The sequence below is a fragment of the Ornithorhynchus anatinus genome, chromosome 7, assembly GCF_004115215.2.
Source record: "Ornithorhynchus anatinus isolate Pmale09 chromosome 7, mOrnAna1.pri.v4, whole genome shotgun sequence".
Taxonomy (NCBI): Eukaryota; Metazoa; Chordata; class Mammalia; order Monotremata; family Ornithorhynchidae; genus Ornithorhynchus; species Ornithorhynchus anatinus.
Window position 1 is genome coordinate 20,599,647 of NC_041734.1, and position 17,294 is coordinate 20,616,940.

Here is a 17,294-nt window from a genome sequence, read left to right on the forward strand (position 1 = left end):
CTAACCCCTTGCTCCCTCCCTCTATCCAGAACAAACACTATTGATTGAATGAATGAATAATAATAATAGTGATAATAATCATGGTATTTATTAAGCATTCATTATGTGCAAACTACTGTTCTGGTATAGATACAAGGTAATCAGGTCGGATACAGTCTATGTTCCACATGGGGCTCACAGTCTTCATCCCCATTTGACAGATGAGGTAACTGAGGCAGAGAAGTGAAGTGACTTGTCAGGGTCACACAGCAGACAAGAGGCTTAGAATGTCTTGCCCCCATCCCCATAACTCCAAAAGACCAGCATTCTCCACCATCTTCATATCTCCCTCAGGAAGCCTTCCCTAAGCTCTCATTCCCTCCCAACTTCTCCCCCTTTCGCTTAGTCCACCCGCTAAACACTAGAGTACTCACCCCTCTCCAATCTCACAGTACTTCTGTACATACCCTGATATTCAGTTGCTCCCTTCCCTGTAATCAACTTTTATGGCGGCCTCCCCCGCTACCCTGTGAGCTCTCTGAGGGCAGAGATGGTGTCCACCCACTCTACTGAAACTCTATGAAGTGCTTAGTACAGTTCACTGACAAAGTAAGTGTTCATAACGGTGAGCTGCACAAGGTAAGGGTTCAGTAACTACCACTGTTTGGTTGGCATCATGATGGAGTAATGGCATAGGGAGGCAGGGAAGGAGAACCCAGACAGCCACTAAGGAAAGGAGGACAGACGCCAAGTTACTAAAGGAAGGCAGAAAAGAACGTTTGGATCCAACCAAAGTGAACAGGGGCAAGAAAGGAGATAAAAGCGGAGAGCAAAACAATCGACAGGGGTGAGGGAGAAGGATGGGAGCAGGAGAAGAGAAAACTAGCAGGAAAAGAGCCAGCACCAGAAGATAGAACAACACTGGAGAGAACATCACGGAGCATTTGTGTGTTTCTGCTAGGGAGATGCTATTAGCCGTGGGGAGGAATAACATGAATGGGAAAGCACAGGGCAGGAGTTAAGGGGAGGGATGCTCAGAGGGAAAGCGGGGAGGCATTCTGAGGGGGAGGAAACAATGTTGTTATGAAAGGAAGGGAAAGAAGACTTCTTATACATTCCTTCCCTCCTATAATCATCTTTAATTTTTTCTATTCACTGGCTTTAGTATTCTTTCACCATAAGGGAACGATGACCTAGCAAATTAAAAGCAATCGCTATCAATTGGATTGACCGCGTGCCTAGTTTAGGCATTGGCTTTCATTCAAAGGAAGCATAAGCCATGTCCTCAAGGAGCTGAAGCTGTAATAAGGAAGCCAAACAGACAAAGGAGATTTAGATTAGAGACCCAAGGCTTAAAGATCCCCAGCTGAAAATGGCAATGTGGTCATTCTCCTCTGTCTTTAGAATATAAAGCAAGCTGAATCCATTTAGTATTTCAGAGGAAAAAAGGAACAGGAGAAGAGAAAGGGGGAAATTATGTTGTTGTTTTTTAAAATTCCAATTAGAATATTTCCACTTAGCAAGTGGTCTTGCTCTCCAAAGTACTACTGTCAACCTGGAATGGATTCAAGTTTCCTAATACCATCGACCACGGGCAAAGAGAAGGAAGAAAATGAGAAGTGGAATGGCCTAGTGAAAAGGGCACAGACGTGGGAGTCAGAGGACCAGGGTGTTAATTCCGGCTCTGTCGATTGTTTGCCGTGTGACCTTGTGCAAGTCACTTAACTTCTCTGTGCCTCAGTTTCTTCAACTGTAAAATGGGGATTCAATCCCTGTTTTCCCTCCTTAGACCCTGAGCCCTGTGTGGGGTAGGGACTGTGTCCGACTTGATAGATTTGCATCTGCCCCAGGGCTTAAAATATACAAGGCACTTCACAAACACCAAAATAATAAGAAGAAAATGAAGTAATGCAGAGATTTGGAAAAAGATGATCTTTGGAAAAAGATGATCTCTCATTCATCAGGGTGTGACTTCATTCAGGTCAGGTGTCTAGTCATCACGGAAGGCCCTGGAAACTTGCTAAACAGCTGGACGGAAAAGTGGGATCCAGCCTTTGGATCTGGGGAAGTCAAAATGATTGCTGACCACGACACATGACCCATAACACATGATTCAGAAGGTCTTGGGTTCTACTCCTACCTCCGCCACTTGTCTGCTGTGTGACCTTAGGCGTCACTTCACTTCTCTGTGCCTCAGTGACCTCATCTGTAAACTGGGGGTTAAGGCTGTGGGCCCCATGTGAGCCCCAAGACTGTGTCCAACCTGATGATCTCAGATCCACCCCAGCGCTTAAAGCTTGACACACAGAAAGTGCTTAACAAATGCCACTATTATTATTATCAAAATCAGGGGCCATCCAAGATGAATGAGGCAAAGAATTGGGCCTTTCCTTGAACGAGCCCCCTTCCCAAGGAACTCTTCATTTTCAACCTCAAAACCCCCTTCCTTCCCTCCCTCTCCAAATCCCCTTTATCTATCCTCTCCCTCTAACCACCAGACTCCTTCAGTCCTTCCCTTGGCCCTTTCACCCCTTTTGGTTACCCGCTTCCCCTTCTCCGACCCTTCGCTACGTCCCAGCTTCCTGATGATAGGCCTCAACCAGCTAGTTTATGAAGCGGTGTGGGGGCAGTTGGGATGAGAGGTTTATGATTCAGCCGTAACATGGTCCCCTAAACCTGGCTGTATAGTGAACGACTGTACCCTGGGTTACACCTGTAAGCCCCCCTTCAGTCCTTTGGCTCCTCCATCCCTTTTGCTGTTTTTGGACGATAAAATGGGGTTGGGAGAGAAAGCCAGAATGAGTTCCTCGAAAACAGGGATGCATCAGGAGCGGCGGGTTAGTGTAGGATACATTTGATTCTGCTCCAGGAACCGCCCTGCCATGCTGATAGGACCTTACATCTAAGTAAAAATTACACTGAAAATCCCTTCTAGCAACCCCCAACCCCTCATTCACCTTCCTCCCCATCCCCCAAATTCGGCCCCCTCCTCCCATCCCTCCCCACCCCAACACTCTGGTTAAAGCGTCCCTCATGATACAGCAGGCTTAATTTTCTGGAAAATGTGGCTGTACCACAGGATGCTGTTGTCCCAAAGACTTACATTTTATACACTGGGATCTCTTCTAAAACCTCTGGGGAAAAATAATGGGAAATTCCTTCATGTGCTATGTACTGCTACATTACATGTCATTAAACTATTGTTCAATCTTTATTACGGCGATTTCAAGCATAACGCCAAAACAGCTTTAGAATAATAACAAACTGCTGCAGGAGGCGGCAAAAGTAGAAGCTGATTCTGACTGGGGTAGTAGTCATAATTCAATTAGAGAATAATTTTTCCAATTCAGATGTTTTCACAAAAAAAACCCACCCCAATAACCTTGCAGCAGGCCAGCTCCTTCTGAACATCTTTTCACACTCGTGAACTCCTCCAACTGGGCCTTTCTTTAATCATGTTTCAAGATTCCTCTGCTTGCTTTAAAATGGATGCAAGGCCCCTTAATCCCCCAGTGTTCCCTGGTGGTGGAGAGAACATAGTATCTTCCCGTTTTGGCATCTTGCAGTGATGCATCAGACTGCTTATAGGTCAAACGGTAATGGCTGGATATCTAGGTTGTCTATATATATAGACACATATGTGTCTGAAGCAGTGTGAACCAAAGAATCAATCGATCAGTGCTATTTATTGAGCATTTAGTATGTGTAGAGCACTATTCTAAGTGCTCACTGTGGGCAGGAAATGTGTCTTTTGTTATATTGATTCTCCTAAAAACCCATTTAAGGCACCAGCTTTCATGTAACAAGCAGGCATTTCTACTTCGCAGTACAGGAATGATGGTTCGGAGCTCACCAGTCATGACTTAGTAAAGAGATGTTGAAGTCATGTCATTTGTTCTTTTGAATCATCAGTCCAATAAAGAACATTAGTTTAAAAAGCCAACAATTACTAAGCATCATCAGAAAGGAGAGAGAAAGACCAAAGGCGGTTTTACCAGAGTACGCTCATGGGATGACCCAGCGGAAAGAGTAAACTCAAACAGGCCCAAAGGAAGTAGGCAAAACTTTGGTGCTACCCCCTCAGAAACGAACTCTCTTGATACATAAACCCGAATACCGTCCATTGTGGATAAAAATCAGTGGACATTCTAAAGCATGAATTCATTAACAAAAATATAGTAATAATTATTATGGTACTTGTTACGTGCCCAGCACTTTTCTAAGCGCTGGGGTAGATAGGAGTTAACCAGGTTGGTAGATACCACTTAACCAGGCCCATGCTCTATCCACTACACCATGCTGTGATCGTAATGGCCAAAAGAGCATTTTTGGATTCAGAAATCATTCCAAATCTGAAAAAAACAAGTGGCATCCTCATCAGAAAAAATCTAAATTTCTGTGTCAAAGACAGAGCATGTAGGAATGCCACAGCTAATTGGAAACGGTCCCTTTTCATAACACACAGCGATGCTGTACTTACGTTCTTCTTAATTTTGTTTTTGATCGTTTCAATAACCCCAGCTTCTTCACTCTCACACAGCTTCTCAGTAGTTTTTAAGTCATCACATGCCAGCTGCATTTTTTCTTCTTCAAATGTCATCATAGCATTCTTTAAAGATAAAAATTTTGGAAATATTAAAGCAAAAAATGGGCAGATATTTTAGACAACATGATGCAACAAAACCTTATAGAAAAAAAATCCTAAACAATTTGATCTAGACAAAAATGACCCTCAATTACTAATAGTCCATGAAGAACAAAAAATCTAATAAAGGTTTCCAGATTCCAGAATCATAACTTTATTACCAACTCCCTATTTCCCTTAGCAGCACGACTCCAATTTCATTATATAAACACTGAACACTGCCGCACTTGGGAAAATTTTAACTATTAATAAATATTTTGGTGGAGAATACCTTCAAGGGTTTTAATTTGGGGAGACACTACCTTGAGTGAAATGCTTTGGTTACACTGTACCCACACTAACAAAGCCTTTGGAATTAGACGAGGAGGATCGAGGCCTACTGGAAAGGTCACGGGCCCGGTAGTCAGAGGACCTAGTGTCTTAATCCCGACTCTGCCGGGTGCTGTCTGTGACCTTGGGTGAGTCACTTCACTTCTCTGTGCCTCAGTTTCCTCCTCTATCAAATGCAGGTTTAATGCCTGCTCTCCCCTACTCAGACTGTGAGCCTCGTGTGGAACAGGGACTGTCTCCCAACTGATTAATCTGAATCTGCCCCAGGGTTTAGACCAGTGCCTGACGCATAGTACGTGCTTAACAAATATCATAATAATGAAAAACATCAGTTTTGACCTTGAGCTCAAAATCCTCCATCACGCTGCTGCCTAACCTGCCATTTTGAGTCTTCTTCATTCATTCAATAGCATTTATTGAGTGCTTACTATGTGCAGAGCACTGTACTAAGCCCTTGGAATGTACAATTCGGCAACAGATAGAGACAATCCTTGCCCATCGATGGGCTTAGAGTCTAATCGGGGGAGACAGATGGACAAAAACAAGACAACTTAATCACAATAAATAGAATCAAGATCCAGCAAGAGGTGGACTGTGGTCCCAAGGAAGTAGGAACACAGGACTGTAATACCTCTTTAGAAACCACCTTTCTTTCCAGAGTAACTTGGTTTTGAGATGTTAGTTACTGTTTTTTTAAAGAAACTCACTAATGGACCAGTGTTAAACTGCTGAAAGAAATAACTAGAGAAGCCTACTATCTAATTACCCTCTCCCAACTTGCAAATTAAATTGTTTCTTCCCTTCTCGTTCTTTCCCACCAAATCAACTTACCAAAAAACTGACAAAGCTGGCTCCAAAGCTCATTAATGGACTGTGATTCCTGTCAAAAAACAGAACAAAAAAGGGGAAAAATGTTATTCCTCCATTCGTTCTGATGACCACTTTTTAGAGTATCTTCAAATAACAGGATGACTGAATAAATCTGAAAATTAGATGGAACTAGGAAATCACGCAACTTCTCAGGATAATGAAATTCTCCCTGAAAGAAAAAAAAAGAAAAACATCCCATAGTCGGGATTTTCAGAACATTTAATTTAAACCAACACAACATATGGAGTCAAATTTTTAAACATAATAAAAACCAAATGTGATGAGCTCTAACGATTAAATGCCTGCAGGCAACTATAATGCAGGTGATTATAGGAAGGCAGTGGGGGGCTGATGGAAAGAGCACAGGCCTGGGAATCAGAGAACCTGGGTTTAAACCCCAGGTCCACCACTTGTCTGCTGGGCGACCTTAGGCAAGTCAAATTACTTCTCTGTGCCTTAGTTCCCTTATCTATAAAAATGGGTATTCAAAGCCTGCTCTTTCTGCCCCTCAGACATTTGTCCCGAGTGAGACAGGCACTGTTTCCAACCTGATTATCTTGTATCTATCCCAATACTAAGTGAAGTGCCTGTCACATGAGCACTGAACAAATACCACAGGTATCATGATTATTATTTTAAAACACGTTCGGTCCTCTGCTGTCATGGAAAGGAGCAATTTGGGGTGGTCCAGGGGTTAAGAACCAACTCAAACAAGACACTGGATAGTCAGCTCTTGATGACTCCACAAAAGATTACCTGGATTACGGTTCTTTTCCAACCAGCCCTCCTCCCAACTTTCCTCTCTCCTGGCCCTTTCCTGGCCTGGAGGAATGCAACTTTTGCCTCATCTTACACTCTTCCTTTCAGCCCCCGTGTCCCGTCAACCGCTAAATCTTGCCCATTCTTCCTCCATGACAGTTCCTGGACCCATATCTTCCTTCTGTCCTAACAGCTCCCACCCTGGCCCCAGATCTGTGTTGTGGGCAGAGAACTTGTCTACCAATTCTGTTCCATTGGACCCTCCCAAGTGCTTAGAACAGAACTCTGCAAATAGTACACACTCAATAAATACCACCGATGAAGTGATATCCCTATTAAGCTATTGCATTGGCTTCCTCTCTTCACACCTTCATGCCCTTCTCCACAGATCATCTTTCAGGACTTGACACACATCTTTCCACTCTTTAAAAACATCCAGGAAGCAGCAGCATGGTCTCGTGAATAGAGCACGGGCCTGGGAGTCAGAAGATAATGGGTTCTAATCTCAGTCTGCTACTTGTTTGCTGTGTGATGTTGGGCAAGTCAGTTCACTTCTCTGTGCCTCTGTTCCCTCATCTGTGAAACGGGGGTTAAGACTGTGGGCCCTATGTGGGACAGGGACTGGGTCCAACCTTATTATCTTGTATCTACCCCTGCATTTAGAACAGTGTCTGACTCATAGTAAGCACTTAAGAAATACTATAATTATTATAACTACTATTATTATAGGGCTGTATCGCATAGGGGAAAGGTCACCCATTCCTTTAAGCCGCTTGCAGGCAGAAGATGCATCTATAGACTCTCTTCTACTGTATTCTTCCAAATGCTTAGTACATAGTAATCACTCAATAAATATATTGATTGATTACCTTTCACTATTACCGCCACTACCTGCGGTTGGGGGAAGACTGAGATCTGAAATTCATTCTGGCTGCACCTTTAAGTTGCCCTATCCATGTCCCAGGTTCATTAAATCTAAATATACCCTACCCTGGATGCTGCATAAACCTGCTTCCCTTGCCTGCTCCTACAGTTGATGCTTCTGAAAACCAGCAGCGTATTACCTTCTTGGGAGCTGCACAAAATCGCAAGCTTTTCAGCATCAGCTACTCTGTGAAAACGTGTGGCTAAATGGCCTCAATTTCATGGCATTCTATAGGAAGCTTTCTGTTGTTCAGTGGTTCTTTTCTGCTCGAAAATGAAAGTTGCTGCCTGCCTCATCTCGCGCTGGAACGATGACAGGATGGTAGCCAGTGAGGTGGACTGTGTCCCTAAGACCCAGCTAGAGTCCCTGACAATTCCTGAGAATCGCAGGCCAGGTCCCTCCTTACCTAGGGTTACACAAATGGAAGAGATTTTTAAGAACCTGCTATACCAAGATACCTAGAACCTGCAGTTACTCTAGCTCCCTGCCTCCCAACTTTTAGATCAGGGAAACTCCCAAAGCATGCCCCTTCCACCCCATCTCCCGCTTGACAGAATAATAATAATAGTGATAATAATAATGGTACTTGTTAAGCACTTGCTATGTGCCAAGCACTGCTCTAACCACTGGAGTAGATACAAGTTAATCAGGTTAGACATAGTCCATTTCCCACATGGGACTCACACTCTTATCCCCATTTTACAGATGGGGTAACTGAAGCACAGAGATGTGAAGTGACTTGCACAAGGTCGCATAGCAGACATGTGACGGAGTAGGGATTAGAACGCATGGGGGGAAGGAAAGGAGGAAGAGGGAAGGTGCAGAATGTAGGGGAAGTAAGCTGGTCAACAAGTAGGTACTCCAGCACACGTGCACCAAAATCAAAGAAGGCGGAGCATTGACATTCTCAGGACTCACTGGGTTGGGGAACAATGATAAGAATAACAACGACTGTGGTATTTGTTAAGCGCTTACTATTTACAAAGCACTGTACTAAGTACTAGGATAGATCCAAGGTATTCAGGTCAGGCACAGTCCTTATCCCAACTGGGTTCACATTCTACATGACTGAGAACAGACATTGAATCTCCATTTTACAGATGAGGAAACTGGGGCACGGAGAAATTTAATGACTTGCCCAAGGTCACATGACAGGCAAATGGTAGAGGTGGGATTAGAACCCAGTTCCTCTGGCTCCCAGGCCCGTGATCTTTCCATGAGACCATGATGCTTTTCTGTCTAGGCTTTAAAATGACAACATTAAAGATCAGTCAGTGGCACATATTTCTTTTTGAAAATCGAATGGAAATTACCAAAATTATTCCCCATATTATATACTACTTCTACTTGCTCTGGGTAGGGAACATGTCAACCAACTCTTGTCACTTTGTACCCTCCCAAGAGCTTAGCACAGTGATCTAAACACAGTAAGTGTCCAATAACCACCTTTGACTGACTACCAGAGGCAGCTTCTCTTCCAAATCAGAGCATCTGTTAGAAAGCAATTCCATCTAAGCCAGCTTGTTAGCCTTCAATTCATTTCTCTCTCTCTCTCTTTCAGATACTTTATCAATAACAATTTCTCTGAGGGAATTAATTCCTCAATCCAGTTGGTAGAGCAGAGATCCATGATGAACATTTTCACGCCATCTGGAAAAATTATGGGCATCTAATCTAACTTCCAACACTAAACAAGCACTTTAATGAAGTCAGTTTTTATGAGCCAGCCCTCTAAAAAAAATCATATTAAATCCAAAAGGATCTAGGTTTTCAGTTGCTGAATTTATAGGCAATATTTCCCACATTTTCTTAGCCTAGCCATATACTGGCAGTTTACATTTGACTGTGATATTTTACAACTTAAACGCTGTCGTGTGCAAATTCACAACTCCAGAAGAATCTACAGTTATTGATTTTTCAAGGAAGCACTCTGTCCAAGACTAATGGCAAATTAAAAACTCTTCTGGACCCACTGGTAACTCAAAATGTTATAAATAGCCAGGCCCAACAGAACTCACTAAACACATCAGGAGTTCAAAAATGTTCAAGTTTATGTCTTTAAGGGATTCCAGGCAATCCCTTCACTTAAGGTTGCAATAAAGACACTTTTATTATTTTTTTCTAAAAAAAGATCCATGGGCAAAAGGTAATGGAGGGCTCAGTAAAACGTAAGACCGTTTCGGGATTAAGGGATCACTTCATCGATAACATGGCTAAACCCTGATGGACCCAACCATTTTCCAGAATCAGCAAAAAATATGCCTCTCCAGCATCTCTTCACTACATCCTCACCAGAGGGTCAACAGCAGGGTTCTGTTCAACTGCAGTTGAAGGAACCAGACAAAGGGAAGAATGCCTTGTTCAGTTAATCCTCCTCAAGGCAAGTGATTTTAAGAGGCTGTGCCGTACCAAATAAGGCTGATGCTGTGCTATTTTTAAGAGATGAGGGTTTCGGTTCTCTATCGTTTGAATTCTTACAACTCAATACTCCACACCCCACTACAAAGTCCTAGTGTGTTCCTCAGAAATATGAAAGATCATACTGTGAAGTTCCTTTTCCCCCAGACTTACCTGCCATCTGTTAGGTTCTCTAAAAGAACTAGCCTGGCACCAAGGCCAACTCCTAAGGTTGAGTAAAAATGACGCTTTGGTTTGCCTCCTTGCCATTTGATCCTCTCACCCCTTCCGCAGCCCCTGTACTTAGAGGCTTTCCTGACTCCCGTACATCCCAAAACCCAGTTCCCTCCAACCCTAAAACCCCACACCCCTTTGCTCCCCACATCCCAATATTTGTTTCTGGAAACCATTGCTACGCACAATGTTCTGTTCAAGCCCCACGCCATCACCAAGAGGAGTGGAATAGGACACTGTTACTGAGACTTCTCCAGGTGAGAGCCTCCCTACCTACACTCTCCACTGTGCCCCCAGCAGCTGTGAGCAGGTCCAGCTTGCCATACTTGCTCTGCCAGTTTGCCCACACTCCACACTTACATCAGCCCCCTCACCCCAAACAACCTGGGCACTGCTGTCAGGACAAAAAGGGCAAAATTCATTCATTCATTCATTCGGTCAGTCACTCGTTTCTTTTGAGTATTACTGAGTGCAAAGCACTTGGGAAAGTACAATATAACAATAAACAGACTCATTCCCTACCGACAGTGAGCTTTCATTCATTCAGTCAATAGTACTTATTGAGCGCTTACTATGTGCAGAGCACTGAACTAAGCGCTTGAAATGTACAAATCGGCAAAGGATAGAGACAGTCCCTGCCCTTTGATGGGCTTACAGTCTTATCGGGGGAGACAGGCGGACAAGAACAATGGCAATAAATAGAGTCAAGGGAAAGAACATCTCATAAAAACAATGGCAAATAAATAGAATCAGGGTGATGTACATCTCATTAAACAAAATAAATAAGGTGATGAAGATATATACAGTTGAGTGGGCCAGTACAGTGCTGAGGGGGTGGGACGGGAGGGGGGAGGAGCAGAGGGAAAGGGGGGAGAAGAGGGTTTAGCTGCGGAGAGGTGAAGGGGGGGGGGTAGAGGGAGCAGAGGGAAAAAAGGGGGGAGCTCAGTCTGGGAAGGCCTCTTGGAGGAGGTGAGCTTTAAGTAGGGATTTGAAGAGGGGAAGAGAATTAGATTGTCGGAGGTGAGGAGGGAGGGCATTCCAGGACCGCGGGAGGACGTGGCCCAGGGGTCGAAGGCGGGATAGGCGAGACCAAGGGACGGTGAGGAGGTGGGCAGCGGAGGAGCGGAGTGTGTGGAGTGGGCAGTAGAAAGAGAGAAGGGAGGAGAGGTAGGAAGGGGCAAGGTGATGGAGAGCCTTGAAGCCTAGAGTGAGGAGTTCTTGTTTTGAGCGGAGGTTGATAGGCAACCACTGGAGGTTTTTAAGAAGGGGAGTGACATGCCCAGAGCGTTTCTGCAGGAAGATGAGCCGGGCAGCAGAGTGAAGAATAGATTGGAGAGGGGCGAGAGAGGAGGAAGGGAGATCAGAGAGAAGGCTGACACAGTAGTCTAGTTTACAGTCTAGAGGGGAAGATGGGCATTAATATGAATAAATAAATAGGATAGACTGGTCTTATTGCTTTGGTTTCCTACTTTCCTTTTTATCCTGTCTTGCCGTCAACCCCTTGTCCATCTCCTACTTCTGGCCTATAACACCCTCCCTCTTCATATCTGACAATCACTCTTCCCTCCTTCAAAGCCTTAAGGAAATCACATCTCTTCCCAGAGGCCTTCCCTAACTAAGCCCTCATTTCCTCCAACTTCCTTCTGTGTCACCCTTGTATTTTCAACCTTTATTCACCTTTCCCTCAACCCCACAGCACTTGGGCACAGAGCCATCATTCATATATTTATATTAATGCCTGCCTCTCCCTCTTGACTATAAGCTCTTTGTGGGCAGGGAACGTGTCTGCTAATTCTATTAATAACAATAATAATAATGATGATGGTATTTGTTCAGCACTTATATTGTGCCAGGCACTGTACTAAGCGCTGGGATTGATCTAAGTAAATTGGGTAGGAAACAATCCCCGTCCCACGTGAGGCTCACAACCTTGATCCTCTTTTTACAGATGAGGTAACTGAGGCCCAGAGAAGTGAAGTTACTTGCCCAAGTTCACACAGCCGACAAGTGGGGAGCCGGGATTAGATCCAATGACCTTCTGACTCCCAGGACCGTTCTCTATTTACTAGGCCGTACTGCTTAGAGCATAACAATCAATCAATCAATTATATTTATTGAGTGTGGACTATGTGTAGAGTATTGTTGTAAGCACTTGAGAGAGCACAATTCAACAGAATTAGCAGATATGTTCCCTGCCCCCAAAGAGTTTACAGTCTAGAGGGGAAGACAGACTTTGACAGGAATTTAATGTCATAGTATCGTAGTCAAAACTAAGGCTAACTATAATTCACTCTTCTGCCCAGATCATTTTTCTAATAAAATGTTCAGTCCACATTTTTAATTAATGGTAGTTGTTAAGTGCTTACTATTGGCCAGGCACTGTACTAAAAGCTGGGGTAGATACAAGATAATCAGGTTGAACACGTGGGGCTCACCATCTTAACCCCCATTTTACAGATGAGGCAACTGAGGTCCAGATAAATTACATGACTTTTCCAAGGTCACACAGAAGACATGTGGCAGAGCCGGGATTATTCATTCAATTCATTCAATAGTATTTATTGAGCGCTTACTATGTGCAGAGCACTGTACTAAGCGCTTGGGATGAACAGGTCGGCAACAGATAGAGACAGTCCCTGCCGTTTGACGGGCTTACAGTCTAATCGGGGGAGACGGACAGACAAGAACAATGGCACTAAACAGCGTCAAGGGGAAGAACATCTCGTAAAAACAATGGCAACTAAATAGAATCAAGGCGATGTACAATTCATTAACAAAATAAATAGGGTAACGAAAATATATACAGTTGAGCGGACGAGTACAGTGCTGTGGGGATGGGAAGGGAGAGGTGGAGGAGCAGAGGGAAAAGGGGAAAATGAGGCTTTAGCTGCGGAGAGGTAAAGGGGGGATGGCAGAGGGAGTAGAGGGGGAAGAGGAGCTCAGTCTGGGAAGGCCTCTTGGAGGAGGTGATTTTTAAGTAAGGTTTTGAAGAGGGAAAGAGAATCAGTTTGGCGGAGGTGAGGAGGGAGGGCGTTCCAGGACCGCGGGAGGACGTGACCCAGGGGTCGACGGCGGGATAGGCGAGACCGAGGGACGGCGAGGAGGTGGGCGGCAGAGGAGCGGAGCGTGCGGGGTGGGCGGTAGAAAGAGAGAAGGGAGGAGAGGTAGGAAGGGGCAAGGTGATGGAGAGCCTTGAAGCCTAGAGTGAGGAGTTTTTGTTTGGAGCGGAGGTCGATAGGCAACCACTGGAGTTGTTTAAGAAAGGGAGTGACATGCCCAGATCGTTTCTGCAGGAAGATGAGCCGGGCAGCGGAGTGAAGAATAGACCGGAGCGGGGCGAGAGAGGAGGAAGGGAGGTCAGAGAGAAGGCCGACACAGTAGTCTAGCCGGGATATAACGAGAGCCCGTAATAGTAAGGTAGCCGTCTGGGTGGAGAGGAAAGGGCGGATCTTGGCGATATTGTAGAGGTGAAACCGGCAGGTCTCGGTAACGGATAGGATGTGTGGGGTGAACGAGAGGGACGAGTCAAGGATGACACCGAGATTGCGGGCCTGCGGGACGGGAAGGATGGTCGTGCCATCCACGGTGACGGAGAAGTCTGGGAGCGGACCGGGCTTGGGAGGGAAGATGAGGAGCTCAGTCTTGCTCATGTTGAGTTTTAGGTGGCGGGCCGACATCCAGGTGGAGACGTCCCGGAGGCAGGAGGAGATGCGAGCCTGAAGGGAGGGGGAGAGGACAGGGGCGGAGATGTAGATCTGCGTGTCATCTGCGTAGAGATGGTAGTCAAAGCCGTGAGAGCGGATGAGTTCACCGAGGGAGTGAGTGTAAATGGAGAACAGAAGATTAGAACCCACGTCCTCTGACTCCCAGGCCCATGCCTTTCTACTAGGCCATGCTGCTTCTCTACCTCACTGCCAACTCCTTGCCCTCTGCTTCCGACCCGGAACTCCCTCTCCCTTCATATCCAAGAGATGACAACTCTCCTCAACTTCAAAGCCTTATTAAAATCCCACCTTCTCCAAGGGCTCTCTCTGACGAAGCCCTCATTTCCCCTATTTCCTCTCCCTTCTGCATCAGCCTTGCACTCGTATGCGTACCCTTTATTCACCCCATCCTTAGCCCCCAAGCACTTATGTACCTGTCCATAATTTATTTTAATATCTGTCTCCCTCTCTAGACTGTGAGCTGCTTGTGGGCAGGGGAAAATGTCGACCAACTCTGTTATACTGTCCTCTCCCAAGCACTTAGTCAAGTGTTTTGCACACCCTAAGTGCTCAATAAATGCCACAGAATGACTGGCATATGCTACATCAATCAACAGTACACACACACACATATATATACACACACATATGATACTTACCAGAGTTTTATAAATGTCAGAATTTCTATTATGTATTATGTATACGCTACATCAATCAGTAGATAGTAAAGATAGATTATATAGCTTTGGAGAGAGACATAAACCTGGACTGATTAAGAAACGAAGCAGAAGCAGAATAGGTAATTCTTTCTGGCAACCGAAGACCAGTTCCGGGCAAGGGATTACATAACCCAGAGGCCCTTAGGGATTTCAGACCTTCTGGGAGGAAGTGGCCACTAATTAACAGCTCTAAGACCAATAAGAGAGTGCAGAAAGAGAAATTACTCAAGACTTGTAGAAATCTCAAGCCTCTCCGGGGTCCTGGCTCACACTTTTTCCTTCACGTGCATGCAACGATTCAAATCGTTGCCCATGCTTTGGGCCACGTCCAGCTATTTCAATTGTGTAATTAATTATTTTACTCCCTCTGCTGTCTGCCTTATATTAGAAGTGTGGGTATGGTACTGTAATAGAAATTCTGACATTTATAATACTCTGGTAAGCATCATTAACAACTATGGCATTTATTAAGAGCTGATTTGTGCTAATTGTTGGGACAGATATAAGGTTATCAGATCAGATAAAGTCCTTGTCCCACTTGGGACTTACAATCTACCTCAGGCCCATTTTATGGATACGAAAACTGAGGCCCAGAGAGGTTAAGTCATTTGACCAGGGTCACACAGCAGACCAATAGCAGATCTGGAATTAGAACCCACATCTTTTTTTTTTTTTTTAAATGGTGTTTGTTAAGCACTTACTATGACCCAGGCTCTGTACTAAGTGTTGGGGTAGATAAAAGCTAATCAGGTTGGACACAGTCCAAGTTCCACATAAGGCTCACAGCTTAATCCCTGTTTTACAGATGAGGTAACTGAGGGGCCGAGAAGTGAAGTTACTTGCCCAAGGTCACATAGCAGACAAGTGGTGGAGCCTGGATTAGAACCCAGGACCTTCTGACTCCCAGGAGACATGCTCCATCCTCTAGGCACGCTGCTTCTGCTATAGTATTTTCAGGATCGATCTCTTCCCCTCTCTTCTTATTGTTATTATATTGCTTCATGTCGCCATACCTTCCAGCTAGATTTCTGTAACAGCCTCCTGTTACAGATTTCCCCACCTGAAGCCTCTTCCCTCTTCAAATTATCTGACTTCCAGTGAGTGGCATGTCATTTGGAACACATCATTCCTCTCCTCAAAAACCTCCAAGGACTACCCGTTTCTTCTCACAAAATAAAAACTACTAACAGCTTCAAGGATTTCCACACTCTGTCTCCCTCTTATCTATCTGCTCTCTTCCCCCACTGTATCGTAAAAACTATATATATCGAATACTTACTCTGTGAAGAGTACTGTACTAAGTGCTTAGGAGAGTACCACAGTTGGTAGATGCAATCCCTGCTCTCAAGGGGTTGACAATCTAGCGGGGTCTATGGACACGGAAATAAATTACAGGAAGGGGAGAACAAAATAGTTTAAAGATGAGCATGTAAGTGCTGCCAGGAGGAGAGAAAGTGCTGAAAGGGCCGTTGTTGAGGGGGAAGTAGGGTGGGGAGATGAGAAACTATTCAGGGAAGACGTCCCGGAGGAGACGTGATTTCAGGAGGGCCCAAAAGATCAGGGAGAGCAGTGGTCTGCCAGATGTGAAGGGGGTAAGAGGGAGAGAGTGAATAAGAGGTCGGCATAGATAGCGACGAGAACCAGCAAGTTATCGCCTAGTTGAAAGAGCACAGACCTGGGCATCAGAGGATCTGGGTTCTAATCCCCTCTCTGCCACTTGTCTGCTAAGTAACCTTGGGCAAGTCCCTTAATTTCCCTTTGCTCCAGTTTCCTCATCTGTCAAATGGGGATTAAGATTGTGAGCCCTATTGGGGACAGGGACAGTGACCACCCCGATTATCTTGTATCTACCTCAGCGCTTAGTACGGTGCCTGGCACATAGTAAGCACTTAAATGCCATTATTGTAATTACTGTTATTATTGAGTAGAGAAGGGTGAGAATTGGGGTGCGGTGGGTAGGAGGGATAGAAGAGAAGGAGGCAGGATGCCTTCAAGCCAATCAATGGAAGTCTCTGCTTGATGTGGAGAGGAATGCAGAGCCGGTGGCAAAGTTTTTGAGGAGCGGGGAGATGCGTGTCATGGCAGCAAAGTATGGACCGGAGAGGCTGGAGGCAGGAAAGTTGACAAAGAGGCCGACGCAGTAGTTGAGTAGCGACAATTTCTTGGACTACCGTGGTGTCAGTCTGGATGGAGAAAGGGTGCAGGCTTAGCTACTCCCAACTAACTTCCTAACCTCACTTACGTCTCTCTTGTCTCCCAACCACCGCTCGTATCAGTTGGCACTTCACTGCTGCAAATAGCCAAGCCTCCCCACATTCAAAATTGCTTCCCCCAAGAAGCATTCCCTAACACCCCCACCTTCCAAGACATGTCACTCCATCAGCCACCTTAGTAATCACGTACGTATCTGTTTATTATCTATTAACTGCTTGTGCTTTTTCTTTATCCCTTGAATCTTCGCTGTTCCTTGTTGAAGGGTGGGTGATTTATATCTGCTTCTCTCACCTATTCGATTTGAAGCTTCCCAAGAGTACAGACGGCCATTTATTTTTTCTATTTTATGTTTGTTCCTAAAAGCCTAGAACAGCACCCTGCAAGTAGTAGGGGCTCAGTAAGTGCAGTTCATGAGGGTGACGGCAGGCTGCCTAGCAATATTCAACTTAAAGGTCTGTAACATTTTTTCTTTTATTTCTGCGGGAAAGGAGTAGTTAGATCTTCCATGGAACTAACTA

The 17,294-nt window shown here is 45.0% G+C and overlaps 1 protein-coding gene across 1 annotated transcript in view; it reads right to left on the reverse strand.

Annotated features, from left to right (window-relative positions):
* TTC39C (tetratricopeptide repeat domain 39C) overlaps window positions 1-17,294 on the reverse strand; it is an 82,347-nt gene that overhangs the window by 37,891 nt on the left and 27,162 nt on the right. The window contains exons 2-3 of the mRNA XM_029069295.2: window positions 5,786-5,834; window positions 4,460-4,588 (exon numbers count right to left, since the gene is read on the reverse strand). Coding sequence (XP_028925128.1) covers window positions 4,460-4,588; window positions 5,786-5,834 — 178 coding nt within the window. The remainder of the gene's footprint in view (window positions 1-4,459; window positions 4,589-5,785; window positions 5,835-17,294) is intronic.